The sequence below is a fragment of the Helianthus annuus genome, chromosome 10 (assembly GCF_002127325.2).
Source record: "Helianthus annuus cultivar XRQ/B chromosome 10, HanXRQr2.0-SUNRISE, whole genome shotgun sequence".
In the NCBI taxonomy this organism is placed as follows: Eukaryota; Viridiplantae; Streptophyta; class Magnoliopsida; order Asterales; family Asteraceae; genus Helianthus; species Helianthus annuus.
The window spans coordinates 167,651,603-167,666,465 of record NC_035442.2 but is presented as its reverse complement, the minus strand read 5'-3'; the positions used below and the strand labels follow the sequence as shown (position 1 = coordinate 167,666,465).

The window sequence follows — 14,863 nt, the reverse complement described above, 5'->3', positions numbered from 1 at the left end:
TCAAAATTTGTCAAACAAATTCAGGCAAGTTTTCTTATTCAAATTTCCTTTCCAAAATTCCATGAGTCAGTTAACTTGTCGCCAACATCTTCCCAAAACCTCCGGGTCAGCTGATCTTGACTCAAATCATCTTCCCAATGGTTTTGATATATTAAATTTCGAAGATTAAAATTTTTGATTCATAGGGTTGCAAATTGTTGTTAGGAGTTGTTCAGATCTTGACCTAGTTAACTTCGATTGGTCAAAATTGGAGTTGATTATGTTATGTTATATGTGCGGTGAGTTAGGTAGGTGATTGAACTAGTTGTGTTAGGAGGAATCGGTTTAGTGTTTTGTTGTTGTAATGGATTTGTGATGAGGAATTGGTTGAATATGGAGTTTAGTTGAAGGAATTGATAGGGATGAATATTGATTGCAGGTTGAAGGTAGGTGGTGGTGGTGGTTATGACAGAGGTGGTGGTGATGGTGGCTCTGATCTAGAAGAAGAAGATGATGATAAAGAAGGATTTAGGTTTTTATAAGGGTAAATTACTCTTTGTGAGTAAATGACTAAATTGCCCTTGTAGTTAACAAACTTGATGGATGGTGTTAGAAATTTGGACTCAAATGGTTAAGAAAAGTGGCTATAGGGACTCAGGGCGTTAAACATTTTGATTTTGGACTCAAGTGGTTAAAACCCCTAAAACACAAGGACTCAACAAGTAATTTACCTATTAAATTTTGTTTGAGTTAATAGATTAATAGATAAATTCATCCATTTAGCTGAAATAATCACTTCACTTCATTATTTTTAATATATAAACTCAAATCCGAGTGTTATTATTTTACATATTTTTTGTGGTGTTGGTATGAAATATTAATACATATAACTAAAAAATAACATTTTTAATAACGTAACACCATGTTTCTTAGATAATAACAATTTTTTTCAAAGGAAAACATATCATTTAATTATATTTATACTTGATTTACGCAAAACAAAACAGATAAAGTAAATCAAACCATACGCTTATCCATTTTAAAAAATAATAAAATCATAGATAATTTATATATTATTTAATCATAAATTAGAATTATATATTAACGAATTAATAATATCATTAATGAATTAAAAGAGAAAATGTCATGTAGTATTATTTGGAGTCATTTATTAGAATTAGATATTCATATTTATTTTTTTATTATCTATAATATTATAAAAAAGAGAAGTGACGTACACAAACGTAATTTTACCGTGCGTATAAATTTTGAAACATAATGTACAAGAGAGTAAAAGCCATTTTAGAGGGGTAAATTAGGAAATGGCACACAATTTTAAGACACCTAAGGGGCAGTCTCGGGATTTCATCCATCGAAATCCCTGCTCATCATTCATCACCAATTAAATAAGATGCCACCGATAAGTCGGAGAAAGCCAACCGCCTTCATCTTCCATCTTCTTATTCACTAATAAAAGCAGTTAGGGTTTATCAATCTAAACCTAACCCTAACACCATGGCCCGATCTCCATCCTCCACGGCGTGTCTGCTCTACACTCTCCGTTCATCCATTTCTGCATCACCGAAATCACCGCCGTCGCCAATCACCGCGCTCCTCCACCCCCACCGCCACTACTCCGCCGTACCATCTCTGAGAGTAAAGGACGACAAGGATCCATGGTGGAAGGAATCAGTAGATAAGGTACTCCCCACAAGGACACAGTGAACAGGTGTGATTTCCATTATTTGTTTGTATAATCTGTTGTTAAGTTTACTTTTTGAATACATCTTAGTGTAATTTGCAAATTTCTTGATTTAAATCTTGGCTTTATCATCCTTTATCAGAGTAAAATTAAAGTTGGGAGTATTGTAAGAATTTTAATAAGCCTTCTTCGATTCAATCGAATTTCGGTTCTAGATTGTAATTTGGTTTCCATTGATTTATTTAAACTTTTTTCTTTCAATCAACAGAGATTTCAGTTGACAGCAACAAACTTTCGAATCTGCAAGGTAAAATCTAAACACCAGTTAACTTTAGATCAAGATTTTCTGCACTTGAATCTTGAATATCATGAATGTTGAATATATAAATAACTGTTGTATACGATCTGGGCTTTTTTTTACTTTTCAATACATTGTGTTCTTGTTTGTGAAGGCAAAGGCACCAAGATGGCTACGCGGTCAAGATTCGTGGCCATAACTGAATAATTTGGGGTGATGTTAATCTGTGAAAAGGATCCATACCCACCCTCGTATTGTCTACAAGAGAGTTTTTATTACCGTATGTGTTGATTATAGATATATTTTTAAAATGTTATATGTTATATTATATAAATATTATTTTGCTTATATTTGTTGCTATTTGATCTTTACAAGGAATGATGACAAGAACAGCCTACAACAGGGTAAGTTTTACATCTTTTTATCGAAAAAAATTAAAGTTTTCTGAATGAATAAGATTATTGTTATATTTGTTTATAATTAAAGGGTCTGGCTGCAAAAAAATTTAACAACAAAAAGAATTACCTGAGGTACTAGAAAGAAGCTACCCGTCTAACCCAATTTCTTGCAACCCATTAACCCGAATAACACGTTTACAACTTGATTATCACCTGCCAACCCATCTTGACACTTTTAGTTAAATGGGTTAAACGGGTTGTGTTCAGGGATACACAAAATTGAGTGAGTGCGGTTTAGGGTTGACTTTTTTAGATGAATAAAATCATGGGTCATGATTGTTTTAGTCTCTTTTGTATTTTTTTTTTTTGTTGATTTTGGGTTTTTATATGTTTTTTTGTTGATTTTGATGTTGTTAATATCTAAAAATTTGTTTTTTATCTTTTTTTTTCATGAAAATCTAATGCTGCACACGTTAGAGTTCCAACCCCATATGTTTTTTCCAAAAGATATCTCAAGGCGGCTCAATCAGATTCAAAAATCGTCCAAATGTCAATTATAGGTGGATTTTTGCCTCGTGGAATATGAGGTGGTCAAATTCGCGCCATCACTCTTGGCTGCAGCTTCTGTTTACACTGCTCAGTACAATCTTTGTGGATTCAAACATTGGTCCAAAACTTGTGAATGGCATACAAAATAATCCGAAGATCAACTTCTGTAAGCCTTTCACCTTTCTTGCCTTTTAAATCTCCATAATTACATATTTAAGACAAATTTCTAAACGTTCAGGTTCAGTTTCGGGCTCAGTTTCTGGTCCGGGTTTGTGTACACAGGAGCAGATAACAATTGTGAGTGAAATTGTCTTAGGGGTGGATAAAAATTGTACTTTTGATGATGTTAAAAAGGCTTATAGGAAACTGTCATTGAAAGTTCATCCTGATAAGAATAAGGCACCGGTTCAGACGAGGCGTTTAAGAAGGTTTCGAAAGCGTTTAAATGTTTAAGCGATGAGGAGAGTCGAAAACAATATGATCTTTACGGGTTTAGTAACGGATAAGGGTCTGATGGGCTTGTTTACGAGAAAGAGAGTTGGCGTCGGGATGTTCGTCGAGGATTCGGTAACGGGTAAGGGTTTTATTACGAAGATGATGTTGATGCGTAGGAGATTTTTAGGAGATTTTTTTTCGGTGGGGTGAACCCGCGGGCTGCAACACCGTTTAGTGCGGGTCATAATGGGTCGGATGGGTTTGATATGAGGACTTTGATTACGTTGTTACCGGTGCTTGTGATGCTTTTTGCCTTCGAACGAGACTGTGTATTCGCTTTCCAGAACTTATGTTTAGGATCACCGTTTGGTTACACAAAATGGGGTTCCTTTTTTTGTGAAATTGTGTGACTTTGAGCCAAATTATCCGTTGAATACTGAAGAAAGGTTGAGGTGGAACATGTGTGTTAGTGGTTGGTTAATGGGTCAAAATGGGTAACTTTATGTATAGGTCGAAATGGGTTGGTTTAAAATGGGCTTGTAACGCTTGCATAAGTTTATAAATATGGTATTGTTTAATATTTCGAAATTAGATATTGCAAATGATATCTTCTGTCATTTTATCATACACAATTTAGAGTCGCTTGTTCGCCTGATTTATGGTAAAATGGGACTGATATTCCCGCATCATATGATTCAATTTCTATTAATGCATTCTGATGTTCCTACAATTGTATAGTGTGTAGTGTACATAAATAATATTAACCACTTGCTCCTCTTGTTGTACATATTTGCAGCTAGCTTTATACAATGATGCACACCAACAAGAAGCAAGACTATAATATATAATTGTTATTGATGATCATGTGGGTTGCATGTAAAACTGTCAAATGGAGTATCTGTTTTAGTTAGATGTAGCTTGAAATCATGACTGATGTGTATTTGTTTACTTGGATGTAGCTTGAAATCATGGTTCATTAAGTGAAAGTTACTCACATTCGGAGTTTTACAAAGTTATATTGTTAAAAAAAACTGACCCGACCCGATCCGAAACCTGTTCTGACCTGGACCCGTTTCGACCCGAGTCAAAACAACCCTTTTTTATAGTTGACCGTTTTGACCCGAACCCGAGCCAAAACAACCCGTTCTGACCCGGACCCGTTTGCCAGGTCTATTTTATGCATAGTATGTGGAATACAAACTTCTACGCCTATTTTTTTTGTTGAATGGAAAAAAGTGTTAGATACCCGTAATGGGTTTTGGTCCGCAATAGGCATCATAATTGAATCTGATATGAGTTCGGACACCCGCCGCAACGCGCGGGCATTCCCACTAGTATGTATAGAAATATTAGATTATTTGATATTTAATAATATTTTTACTAAATTGATGGAGAAAATGCTATGTGGCATTAGATGAACTCATTTATCAATTATCATAATCAAATGACATGTGGCATTAGAAAGACTCTTTTATTATAACTAGCGGTAAGACCCGTGTGCAAATACGGATCGTTTCTTAAAAAACCATGCATAACATATATAAATGATGAATATAGTTATATTTATATAGACTTATAAATAAAATAAATAAATAAGTCAATTGGTAAATACTTAAAGTTTAGAGTATAAAAAATACAAAAATATACAATTTATTAATCTTTTGTAAACGAAATAACATTTGTATTCAAACATGTTCCTTCAACCTCCACAAAACACTAATTTAACCCAACAGTGGTTTTAAAAAACCGTTTTAACCCAACAATGGTTTCAACCACAGTTTTCGCCACAACACTCTGCTTTATCTCAACAGTAGTTCCAAACATCTGTTTTCATCCATCTGTTGACCAAAGTCAACCGATGTATCAACCACTGTTTTATTTTCAAACATCTGTTCACAATAACAGAGCTTTGATAATTTAAACAGACCTTTGCCAATATTACACGCTTTTACACTCTCAAACCTAAATATTTATTTAGTTAATTTAAATAACAAATATTGTTAGTAATTTTAACATAACTAATTATATAAAAACTACAAGTGTCAAATAGAGGTAACTGTATAATAAACAAAGTTCAAAACAACAAACATCATTCGATAAAATACAGCATACTAATTCCTAATCAATGGGCAAAACAGCATACAAAGTTCATCCATATGTTGACCAAAGTCAACAGATGTATCAACCACTGTTTTATTTTCAAATATCTGTTCACAATAACAGAGCTTTGATAATTTAAACAGACCTTGGCCAATATTACAAGATTTTACACTTTCAAACCTAAATATTTATTTAGTTAATTTAAATAAAAAACATGGTTAATAATTTTAACACAACTAATTATATAAAAACTACAAGCGTCAAACAGAGGTAACTATATAATAAACAAAGTTCAAAACAACAAAGAACAATCAATAGAATACAACATACTAATTCCTAATCAATGGGCGAAACAACATACAAAGTTCATCCATCTGTTGACCAAAGTCAACAGATGTATCAACCACTGTTTTATTTTCGAACATCTGTTCCCAATAACAAAGCTTTGATCATTTAAACAGACTTTTGCCAATATTACAAGCTTTTACACTCTCAAATCCATCTGTTGACCAAAGTCAACAGATGTATCAACCACTGTTTTATTTTCAAACATCTGTTCCTAATAACAGAGCTTTGATCATTTAAACAGACCTTTGCTAATATTACAAGCTTTTACACTCTCAAATCCATCTGTTGACCAAAGTCAACAGATGTATCAACCACTATTTTATTTTTAAACATCTGTTCCCAATAACAGAGCTTTGATCATTTAAACAGACCTTTGCCAATATTACAAGCTTTTACACTCTCAAATCCATCTGTTGACCAAAGTCAACAGATGTATCAACCACTGTTTTATTTTCAAACATCTGTTCCCAATAACAGAGCTTTGATCATTTAAATAGACCTTTGTCAATATTACAAGCTTTTACACTCTCAAACCTAAATATTTATTTACTTAATTTAAATAACAAACATGGTTAATAATTTTAACACAACTAATTATATAAAAACTACAAGTGTCAAACAGAGGTAACTATATAATAAACAAAGTTCAAAACAGCAAACAACAATCAATAGAATACAACATACTAATTCCTAATCAATGGGCGAAACAACATTCATTTAGTCATCCATCTGTTGACCAAAGTCAACAGATGTATCAACCACTGTTTTATTTTCAAACATCTGTTCACAATAACAGAGCTTTAATCATTTAAACAGACCTTTGCCAATATTACAAGCTTTTTCACTCTCAAACATAAATATTCATTTACTTAATTTAAATAACAAACATGGTTAATAATTTTAACATAACTAATTATATAAAAACTACAAGTGTCAAAACAGCAAACAACATTCAATAAAATACAGCATACTAATTCTTAATCAATGGGTGAAACAGTAGTCTCGATAAGTAAAGCTCCTTTCGGACCATTGTAGTTGTCAACATGTTGGAGGTATTTCAGAAGTTCGTTGCTCAGATCAACTTCAACCATATCCCCCCAGATGCTTGTTATCAGCCACTTGTTGTCTTCAATTATATTAGTCTTTCGGCGCCTATCTACATAATCAACTACACGAGGATTATTGAAAACAAACACCTTCATCCAGCCTTCTTCTTCTTCATATCTGAGCAAATCAGCAGTTAGCTCAGCAGACTTTCCAATAACAATCAAATGCAGCCTCTTTGCGATGGTCAAAAAATTCCCTTGGCAAGGATTGACTACAATACTCTCTGGAAAACAAAGCATTCTGAAAGTCTCACTCAGAACATCAAAAGCAACGATGTTCCTCTCACCTAGTGGATACCAATAATTTGAAACCATAAAAATATATGGTTTTATCAGCATAAAATCCTGTAGACCATGAATAACCACTTGAACCATAATTGTTTACGCTACCGAAATTTGTTGTTCTCCATGACTCACGACGTCGTGAGTAAAGACGAGCAGCAACTACATTACGGTAACATCTGATGTTCAGCACTTCCAGATCATTGAATTGATCAAAATAAATTCCACCAGTATAAGAGTTTCGATCATGATTGTAATTGAAATAGTCATCAAACAAAACCTTATAGCGCCTACGTCGTCAACGACAATTGACGTGTCTTTAAAGGAGAGTAGTTTCTTTTGTAGCGAATCTCCACTTTTGAGAGCATGCATCATTTGAAATCCATGACTTGACAATTCCCTATAAAAATTCTTGGAAAGACATTTGAAACGACCAATATCATCTACAGAGAGCCTTGTGAAAATTTCATCAACAATCACTTGAAACCCATTTTGCAGTGAACCAATTGACAATCACTTGATACGACCAATGTTTTCCATTTTGCAGTGAACCAATGCTTCTTTGAAAGTAAAAGAAATTGTAATGATATTGATAAAAAAAAACTTTTAAAGATGATTGAGTAGATGGACGAAAACGGTAATGATTAAAACCTCTGCCCAATGTATTTTATATACCCAATGAAGGCGGTTATGACTAAATACATCGTCAGACGAAAGAATATGACACGACACTCGTTAGGCTTTTAATGCATTTCCATGGGAAAAATATAAAATTAAACGCGTTATTATAATTACAATTAACCTCTTCATTTACCATAAGACGCCTTTACCATAAGACAGAACTGTAACACCTTGAAAATTTATGTCCAATAATGTATGAACACGTGTCATAAGCCCTGAACGTGTGAAAGAATACTTTATAGGGACTAATGTTGACAAACGGGGAAACTATGTGAATATAAGGGTCCAAAGTATCGACGATGGATAATTATATTTAAAAAATAGCCCTACAAGATGTTTATACCTTCAAACGAATAAATCATGGATCATACGAAGCTAAAAGTGAAAGAAAGTGAGAAATTACAAACTACAGGGGCTAAATGTGTCAACATGTGCAAAGTATACCTCTGAGTGACCTTTTAGCAGACCCGAAGCTTTTTAAAGGTAAATTATGCTCACTAGAATATGTGGTAAAAATTTCATAAAGTTTCGTTATCGTATGAGAAAGTTATGATCAAATTCGTGTACGAGGGGTTAAAAGCGTCAACATTGAATTCTAAGGCCTTATGGATGATCTCAAAGTTAGTCAAGGACTTAACTAAGTTAGTAAAAGTCCTAAAGCCCTTAAAAGTAAGGTTAAGAGGTCAAAAGTGCAAAAATAGGACTTAAAACCACGTTACAAAGGACCAGGGACCAAAAGTGCAAAGTTTGAAACTTGTTTGACTGGTCATAGCAGGCCAGGCGGCCCGCGTAAGAAACCCTTAAGGGTTACGCGGCCCGCGAGAGCAGCCCAGTATCAGAAAACGTGGACAGGTGCCTGTTAAGGCTGTTAACTGATACGTGGTTGAAAACTGGTGATTGTAATTGTTTAATTTGATGTTTTTACACAAGTTTTAGTTTCGAATTGCCTACTCTTGATTAGATTTGTGTTTTGCAGGTTTACTGGAGTTTAAGGAGCTTTTCGGGAGCTTTACGGGTCACCGGAGCGAAAACGGGACCACCGGGAAGCGACACGGGTCAACCGGAAGCAAGGAACGCGAAAAAAACAGAAAACCCAACATCTGGGCACCGTCACCGACGCCCATAGGGGCCGTCGCCGACGGTTTGCACATATGACCGTAGCCTGATTTTCTCCGTAGACAGCGAATTAGGCCGTCGGCCACTCTCAAACTTCCACACACCGTCGCCGACGGACACATCCACCGTCGGCGACGGTTCATCAAAACCTGAAACGCGACATTTGGGGTTTTGGGGTGTTGGAACGAATCAAAAAGGTTGGTTGACCAACCAATACGGGAGTTACACTTTTGGAGGAGTTTGAATCTTGTTTTTGGAGCCTTATTCACCATCATTCACCAACCATTCCATCTATCATCATCTCTACAACCAAGACTCATCACCATCAATCATCCCCAATTCCTCCATTAAACCCTAATTCTCCATCCATCATCCATCTCATTATTATTCTTCACCAAACCTTCAACATCCATCAATTCTCCATCCAATCAAGCTTCAAGATGAATCCTTCCGCATTCCAAACATCCGGTGATCAAGCTTCTTCAATCATGAGCGGCTAATCATCTCGGTTTCACCCCGGTGTAGGTAGTTGTTAATTCTAGGGTTTTGAATTGTTCTTGTTTTGACTTAGTGACAATTTGTATTTGGTTTTTGAAACTCTTGACAATAGTATTACATTTGTTACGAATTCGTGAATTGTCGAGCGATGTTAAAAGTTATGACTTCGCGAAACGGTGATATGTAATTGTACATTGTCATTGTTAGGATTTACTTGTGTTGATTACAAAGTGTCTTTTTGTCCGTTCTTCAGGGCGTTGATAGTTAGTAGCACCTAAGTCACGGTACACTAAATCCGTTAATCAAATGCATTTGAGTTGAAACTAGAACTTGTAGAAATCCTAGGTTGATAATTACCGAAACCGGGTGTGATTCCCTTTTAATATTATTGTTTTCATATCCAGAAACTTTTGCAATCGTTACGTAGTAGTTGTTAATTAAGAAATTCAATTTCAGTAATCAAATTTCACATCTTTCAATTAAACGAAAACTCAAAAATACTTTAGCAAGCTTCATAAATTGTGACAATTGTTTATAATTCATTCGAATCCATACACAAACCACATACTCTTCGTGGATCGACCCCTTACTACCACTAACACATTGTTAAGGGTAATTTGGGCTTATAAATATTATCTTTGACCGGAGCGCGACACTCCGATCAAATTTTGGCGCCGCTGCCGGGGAGTGCGTGCGCTTTGTGTTTGAATATTGTTTGAATTTTTTGTGATTAACTGTTTAACTTGTTTAGCTTTCTTTTTGTATTGTCTTTTTCCTTGTTACGCGGGGTGTGTTACTTGTGCAGGTTACAGGTAGTGCATGCGTACACGAAATTCCGGGAGGACTTCACCTTTAGTCTACGAACCGGAAATTGAAAGACTTGCAAGAAGGAACCTAGCAAGCCGGTTAGAAGCAACTCTTGCTTCTAATCAAACCAACCAAACACCACCACTCACACCGACCATTGAAACCGATTCAATGGCAAACCACAACTCCAACCAAGACTTTAACCCCAACCAAAACCTCCATCCAAATCAATTCCAATCTCGAGGAACCTTTTATCCCGCTCAAAACACCCAACCTATACCCCAAGAACAACCGGGTGGTAACACCAACGCAAGACCACCTACTCCACCTTTCCAAAACCAAAACATCAACAACACCCAACGAACACCTCAACAACAACCCCTTCACCGACAAGCATCGTTACCTATCAACCTTGATGATCGGAATGTCAACTCCGATCGTAGAGGTAACCGTGATCGCGGCAATCCCGCGAATGAAGACCCGTTTTTCAACATCGACGATTTAAGGAATGCAATCCCCGATGATGAACCGTATAGTGTTCCCGGTTATCAATCACCGGAACACGTAAGCATCCATACGGAAAATTCGGACGATGGGGGGTATTACGATGATCGAGCTAATGATAATGAAGATTGGGGCTACGTGAATAGAGGAAACGTCTACAATGCTAGAAGGTATGACGATGAGGAAATTGGTTACCAAAACGCCAATTATGTTGGGGAAGATGAATACGGTTACGGAGGTGGAAGAAACGATGGTTATGGGAACAACCGTCAACCACAAAACAACAACCAACGGAACCGGAATGATGGGTTTTACAACAACAAGAACAACAACAACAATGTAAACCCTAACCGGATTCCTCGTTTCGTGGGAGGTGGTAACCCAAGGGATAATCGAAGGGGGGATCAAAGAGGTGAGAGAAGGGATAATCGAAGACCGGTCGATCAAGAAGTTAATGGGCCACAACGTCGTCAACAACCTCCACGGGGAGTAAATGACCGTTTCCGACCGATAGTGACCGAGAATAATTCTCCGATAGTATGCGAAAGGAGGATGTTTGATTGCAAGCCGCATTACATCAACATACTTCCTCATTTCAACGGGAGGTCCAATGATGAGCCGTACACGCATTTAACGGAGTTTTCTTCCATTTGTGATACTATTGGAGGGCATAATTTCGCACTAGAGGAAGTGAAGCTTCGGTTATTTCAATTTTCGTTGAAAGACAAGGCAAAACAGTGGTTCCTTACACTTCCGGCCAATAGTATTCGAACTTGGGAACAAATGCAACAAGCATTTTTGGACGAATACTATTCTATGGCAAAGACCGACGATGCGAGAGATGAAATTCGGTCATTTCGTCAACTTTCAAGTGAGCCTTTACATGAAGCATTTACCCGATTCAAAGAGCTAATGAGGAGATGCCCACATCACCAAATAGAAAAATGGGAGTTGGTGAAATGCTTTGTACGGGGTTTGGATGATGCAACTTGGAATCGTCTCGAGACAACAAGTAACGGTACACTCTTGAGCAATCACGAGGATGATGATTGGGAATTTTTGGAAAGGATGAGCAAACGATCCAAAGAAAAAGAATCGGCCGATAGAGCAAAAAGACATCCAGTTTCCCGGTCACTTCCCGATCTCGATTCCAAGGACCGGATTTCCACCTTAGAACGGGAAATAGCTCAACTGAAAAAGAAGAAAGAGGTGAACGCGGTTCAGTTTGCGGTTTGTGAAGAATGTGGGGATATTGGGCATGCGACCGAGCAATGTTCAATGGGTTCGAGTGGTTACACCGAAGAAGTCAACCAAGTGTATGGAGATAGAAAACAATATGACATGAACTCCAACACTTACCATCCGGGTTTGAGAAATCACCCCAACTTTCGGTATGGCAATGCTTCAAATCAAATGAACCCGAATTTCCAATCGGGTAATCAAGGAGGAAGTGGGTCATCATACCAAAACCGCCAAGGTGGCAACCAAGGAGGCTACCAACGGAATTACAACCAAGGGTACCAAGGTGGGTACCAAAAGAATTACAACAACCAAGGCGGTAATGGAAGTGGGTCAAACAACCAAACCGGTGGTGATGACTTGAGTGCTAAGATGGATGCTTTGCTCAACATGCAAAAGGAGGCTCACAGTGATGTCAAAGAAATAAAGAAGGCAAATGAGATCCGAGACAAAGCACACGAAGCATTGGCGAAACAAGTGGGTCAACTAGCGGAAGAAGTGGCCCAAATAAAGGGAAGCATGGGGAAGCTTCCAAGTGACACCACCATAAACCCTAAGCATCAAGGGTCGAGCTCGAGGAACACACGTGAGGTACCAATTAATAAAGTTACTTTACGTAGTGGTCGAGTTGTTGATAATGGTGTCAAAACACCACCACCCCAATTTGTCGAAGGGGTGGTGGAAGATGCTAGTGATGAGGAGCTTGAGGATGGTCAAACGGGTCAAAATAAAAATGATTTGAAAAAGAATAATGTTACTCCCGTTGCGACTATCCCCGTCCCTAAGGCTAAGGAAAAGGGTGTGGAGGCTAATACCGCCCCTTATCCCGAAGCATTGAAGGGACCGACGAAAAAGGTTGTAAACAAAAGAGGTCCACAACAAGAAGAGTTGTTGGAAATGTTCAAACAAGTAAAAATCAATTTACCTCTTTTGGATGCAATTAAACAAGTACCGTCATATGCTAAGTACTTGAAAGATTTGTGTACCCAAAAACGCACTCACAAATTTCCAAAAAAATTAGATTTAACCGAAAACGTGAGTTCGATTCTTTCAGGTGCGCTTCCACCTAAGCTCCAAGATCCGGGTGCGCCCATCATTTCAATTCAAGTGGGTGATTTTAAAATCAACCGGGCACTTCTAGATCTTGGTGCTAGTGTAAGCATTCTACCGGGTAGTTTATATGACCAATACGAGTTTGGTCCACTTCAATCGTCAAACACCACCGTGGTGTTAGCCGATTTGACGCCTAAACTACCCCGTGGAGTTGTTTCGGATGTGATAGTGAAAATCGAGGATTTTTACTATCCGGTGGACTTTCTTGTACTTGATTATGTGACCAAGGACCCAACCAAACAACCTACGGTGATTTTGGGTCGACCGTTCTTAGCAACTGCAAATGCTCAAATTGATTGCAGAACGGGAACGGTTGACATGACATTTGGAAACCGGAGGTTGAGGTTGCATGTTTTTTCCGGACTTATGAGCCCTCCAGTTGATGATGAATGCTTTATGGCAGACATTGTTGATACGTGTATACCTCTTTGCGACACAGTCGTCTATGGGGAAAACACAATGGAGGATTGTTATATGTTTGACAGGTCACAGGTGGAGTTGGAGCAAAGCATAGACGAGGAAGTGAGGAGTTTAGAGGTGCTTGCGGTTAGAGAAGGAAAACCGACATGGACGCACCAAGTTGAAAGCTTACCGGAAAGCATTGATACTAAATTGAAGCCGTCTTTAGTGGAGCCTCCGGAAGTGGAGTTGAAAGCATTGCCGAAGCATCTCAAGTATGCTTATGTTGGAGAGGGCAATACTCTCCTGGTTATCATTGCATCAAATTTAACCGGAGAGCAAGAGAAAAAGTTGATGGAAGTGTTGGTCACCAATCGGGCGGCGATTGGATGGACCATTGCGGATTTGAAGGGTATTAGTCCCTCGGTGGTGATGCACAAAATCATCACGGAAGAGAATGTGACTCCCGTTCGAGATGCACAAAGGCGGTTAAATCCGAACATGCGGGAGGTCGTGAAGAAAGAGGTGTTGAAGTGGCTTGATGCGGGTATCATTTACCCGATCTCGGATAGCCAATGGGTGAGCCCAATACAGACGGTTCCCAAGAAAGCCGATATACAAGTCGTCAAAAATGACGCAGGTGAAGAGGTAGCTACCCGGCCGGTAACCGGGTGGCGAATTTGTATTGATTATAGGAAGTTGAATACCGCAACTTCCAAAGATCATTTCCCTTTACCGTTTATTGATCAAATCGTTGAGAAATTATCGGGGCAAAAATTTTATTGCTTCCTAGATGGTTATTCCGGTTATAACCAAATTGCCATCCATCCGGAAGATCAAGCAAAGACTACATTTACATGTCCCTACGGTACCTTCGCATTTAGGCGGATGCCGTTTGGATTATGTAATGCTCCCGCCACCTTCCAAAGGTGCATGATGAGTATCTTCTCCGATATGGTGGGAAAGTCTTTGGAAATCTTCATGGATGATTTCTCAATTTTTGGATCATCTTTTGAGACTTGTTTGGACCAACTAGATAAAGTGTTAAAAAGATGTGTTGAAACTAGTTTGGTCCTTAGTTGGGAAAAGAGCCATTTTATGGTTCAAGAGGGAATTGTGTTGGGGCACGTTGTGTCAAGTCGTGGGATAGAGGTTGATCGTGCTAAGGTACAAGTCATATCTACTTTACCATATCCCACGACGGTTAAAGGTGTTAGGTCGTTTTTAGGTCATGCGGGGTTTTATAGGCGGTTTATTAAGGGTTTTAGTGATATAACGAAGCCTTTATGTAATTTGTTGCTAAAAGACC

The 14,863-nt window shown here is 37.8% G+C and overlaps 1 protein-coding gene across 3 annotated transcripts; it reads left to right on the top strand.

Annotated features, from left to right (window-relative positions):
* The first annotated feature begins 1,352 nt into the window (after window positions 1–1,352).
* LOC110886491 lies at window positions 1,353–4,360 on the top strand. 3 transcript variants are annotated; one of them, XM_022134306.2, is made up of 7 exons: window positions 1,353–1,708; window positions 1,950–1,988; window positions 2,134–2,259; window positions 2,355–2,383; window positions 2,855–3,092; window positions 3,165–3,223; window positions 4,158–4,360. In XM_022134306.2, the coding sequence occupies exons 3-7, from the start codon at window positions 2,196–2,198 to the stop codon at window positions 4,200–4,202; spliced, it is 435 nt and encodes a 144-aa protein (XP_021989998.1). In that variant the 5' UTR covers window positions 1,353–1,708; window positions 1,950–1,988; window positions 2,134–2,195; the 3' UTR covers window positions 4,203–4,360. The 3 variants fall into 3 exon arrangements, 1 of the variants encoding a protein (XP_021989998.1); XR_002562838.2 differs by having other exon boundaries at window positions 1,358–1,708; window positions 3,165–3,500; window positions 4,158–4,356; XR_002562839.2 differs by lacking the exon at window positions 4,158–4,360 and having other exon boundaries at window positions 1,355–1,708; window positions 2,938–3,092; window positions 3,165–4,047.
* Window positions 4,361–14,863: the final 10,503 nt, after the last annotated feature.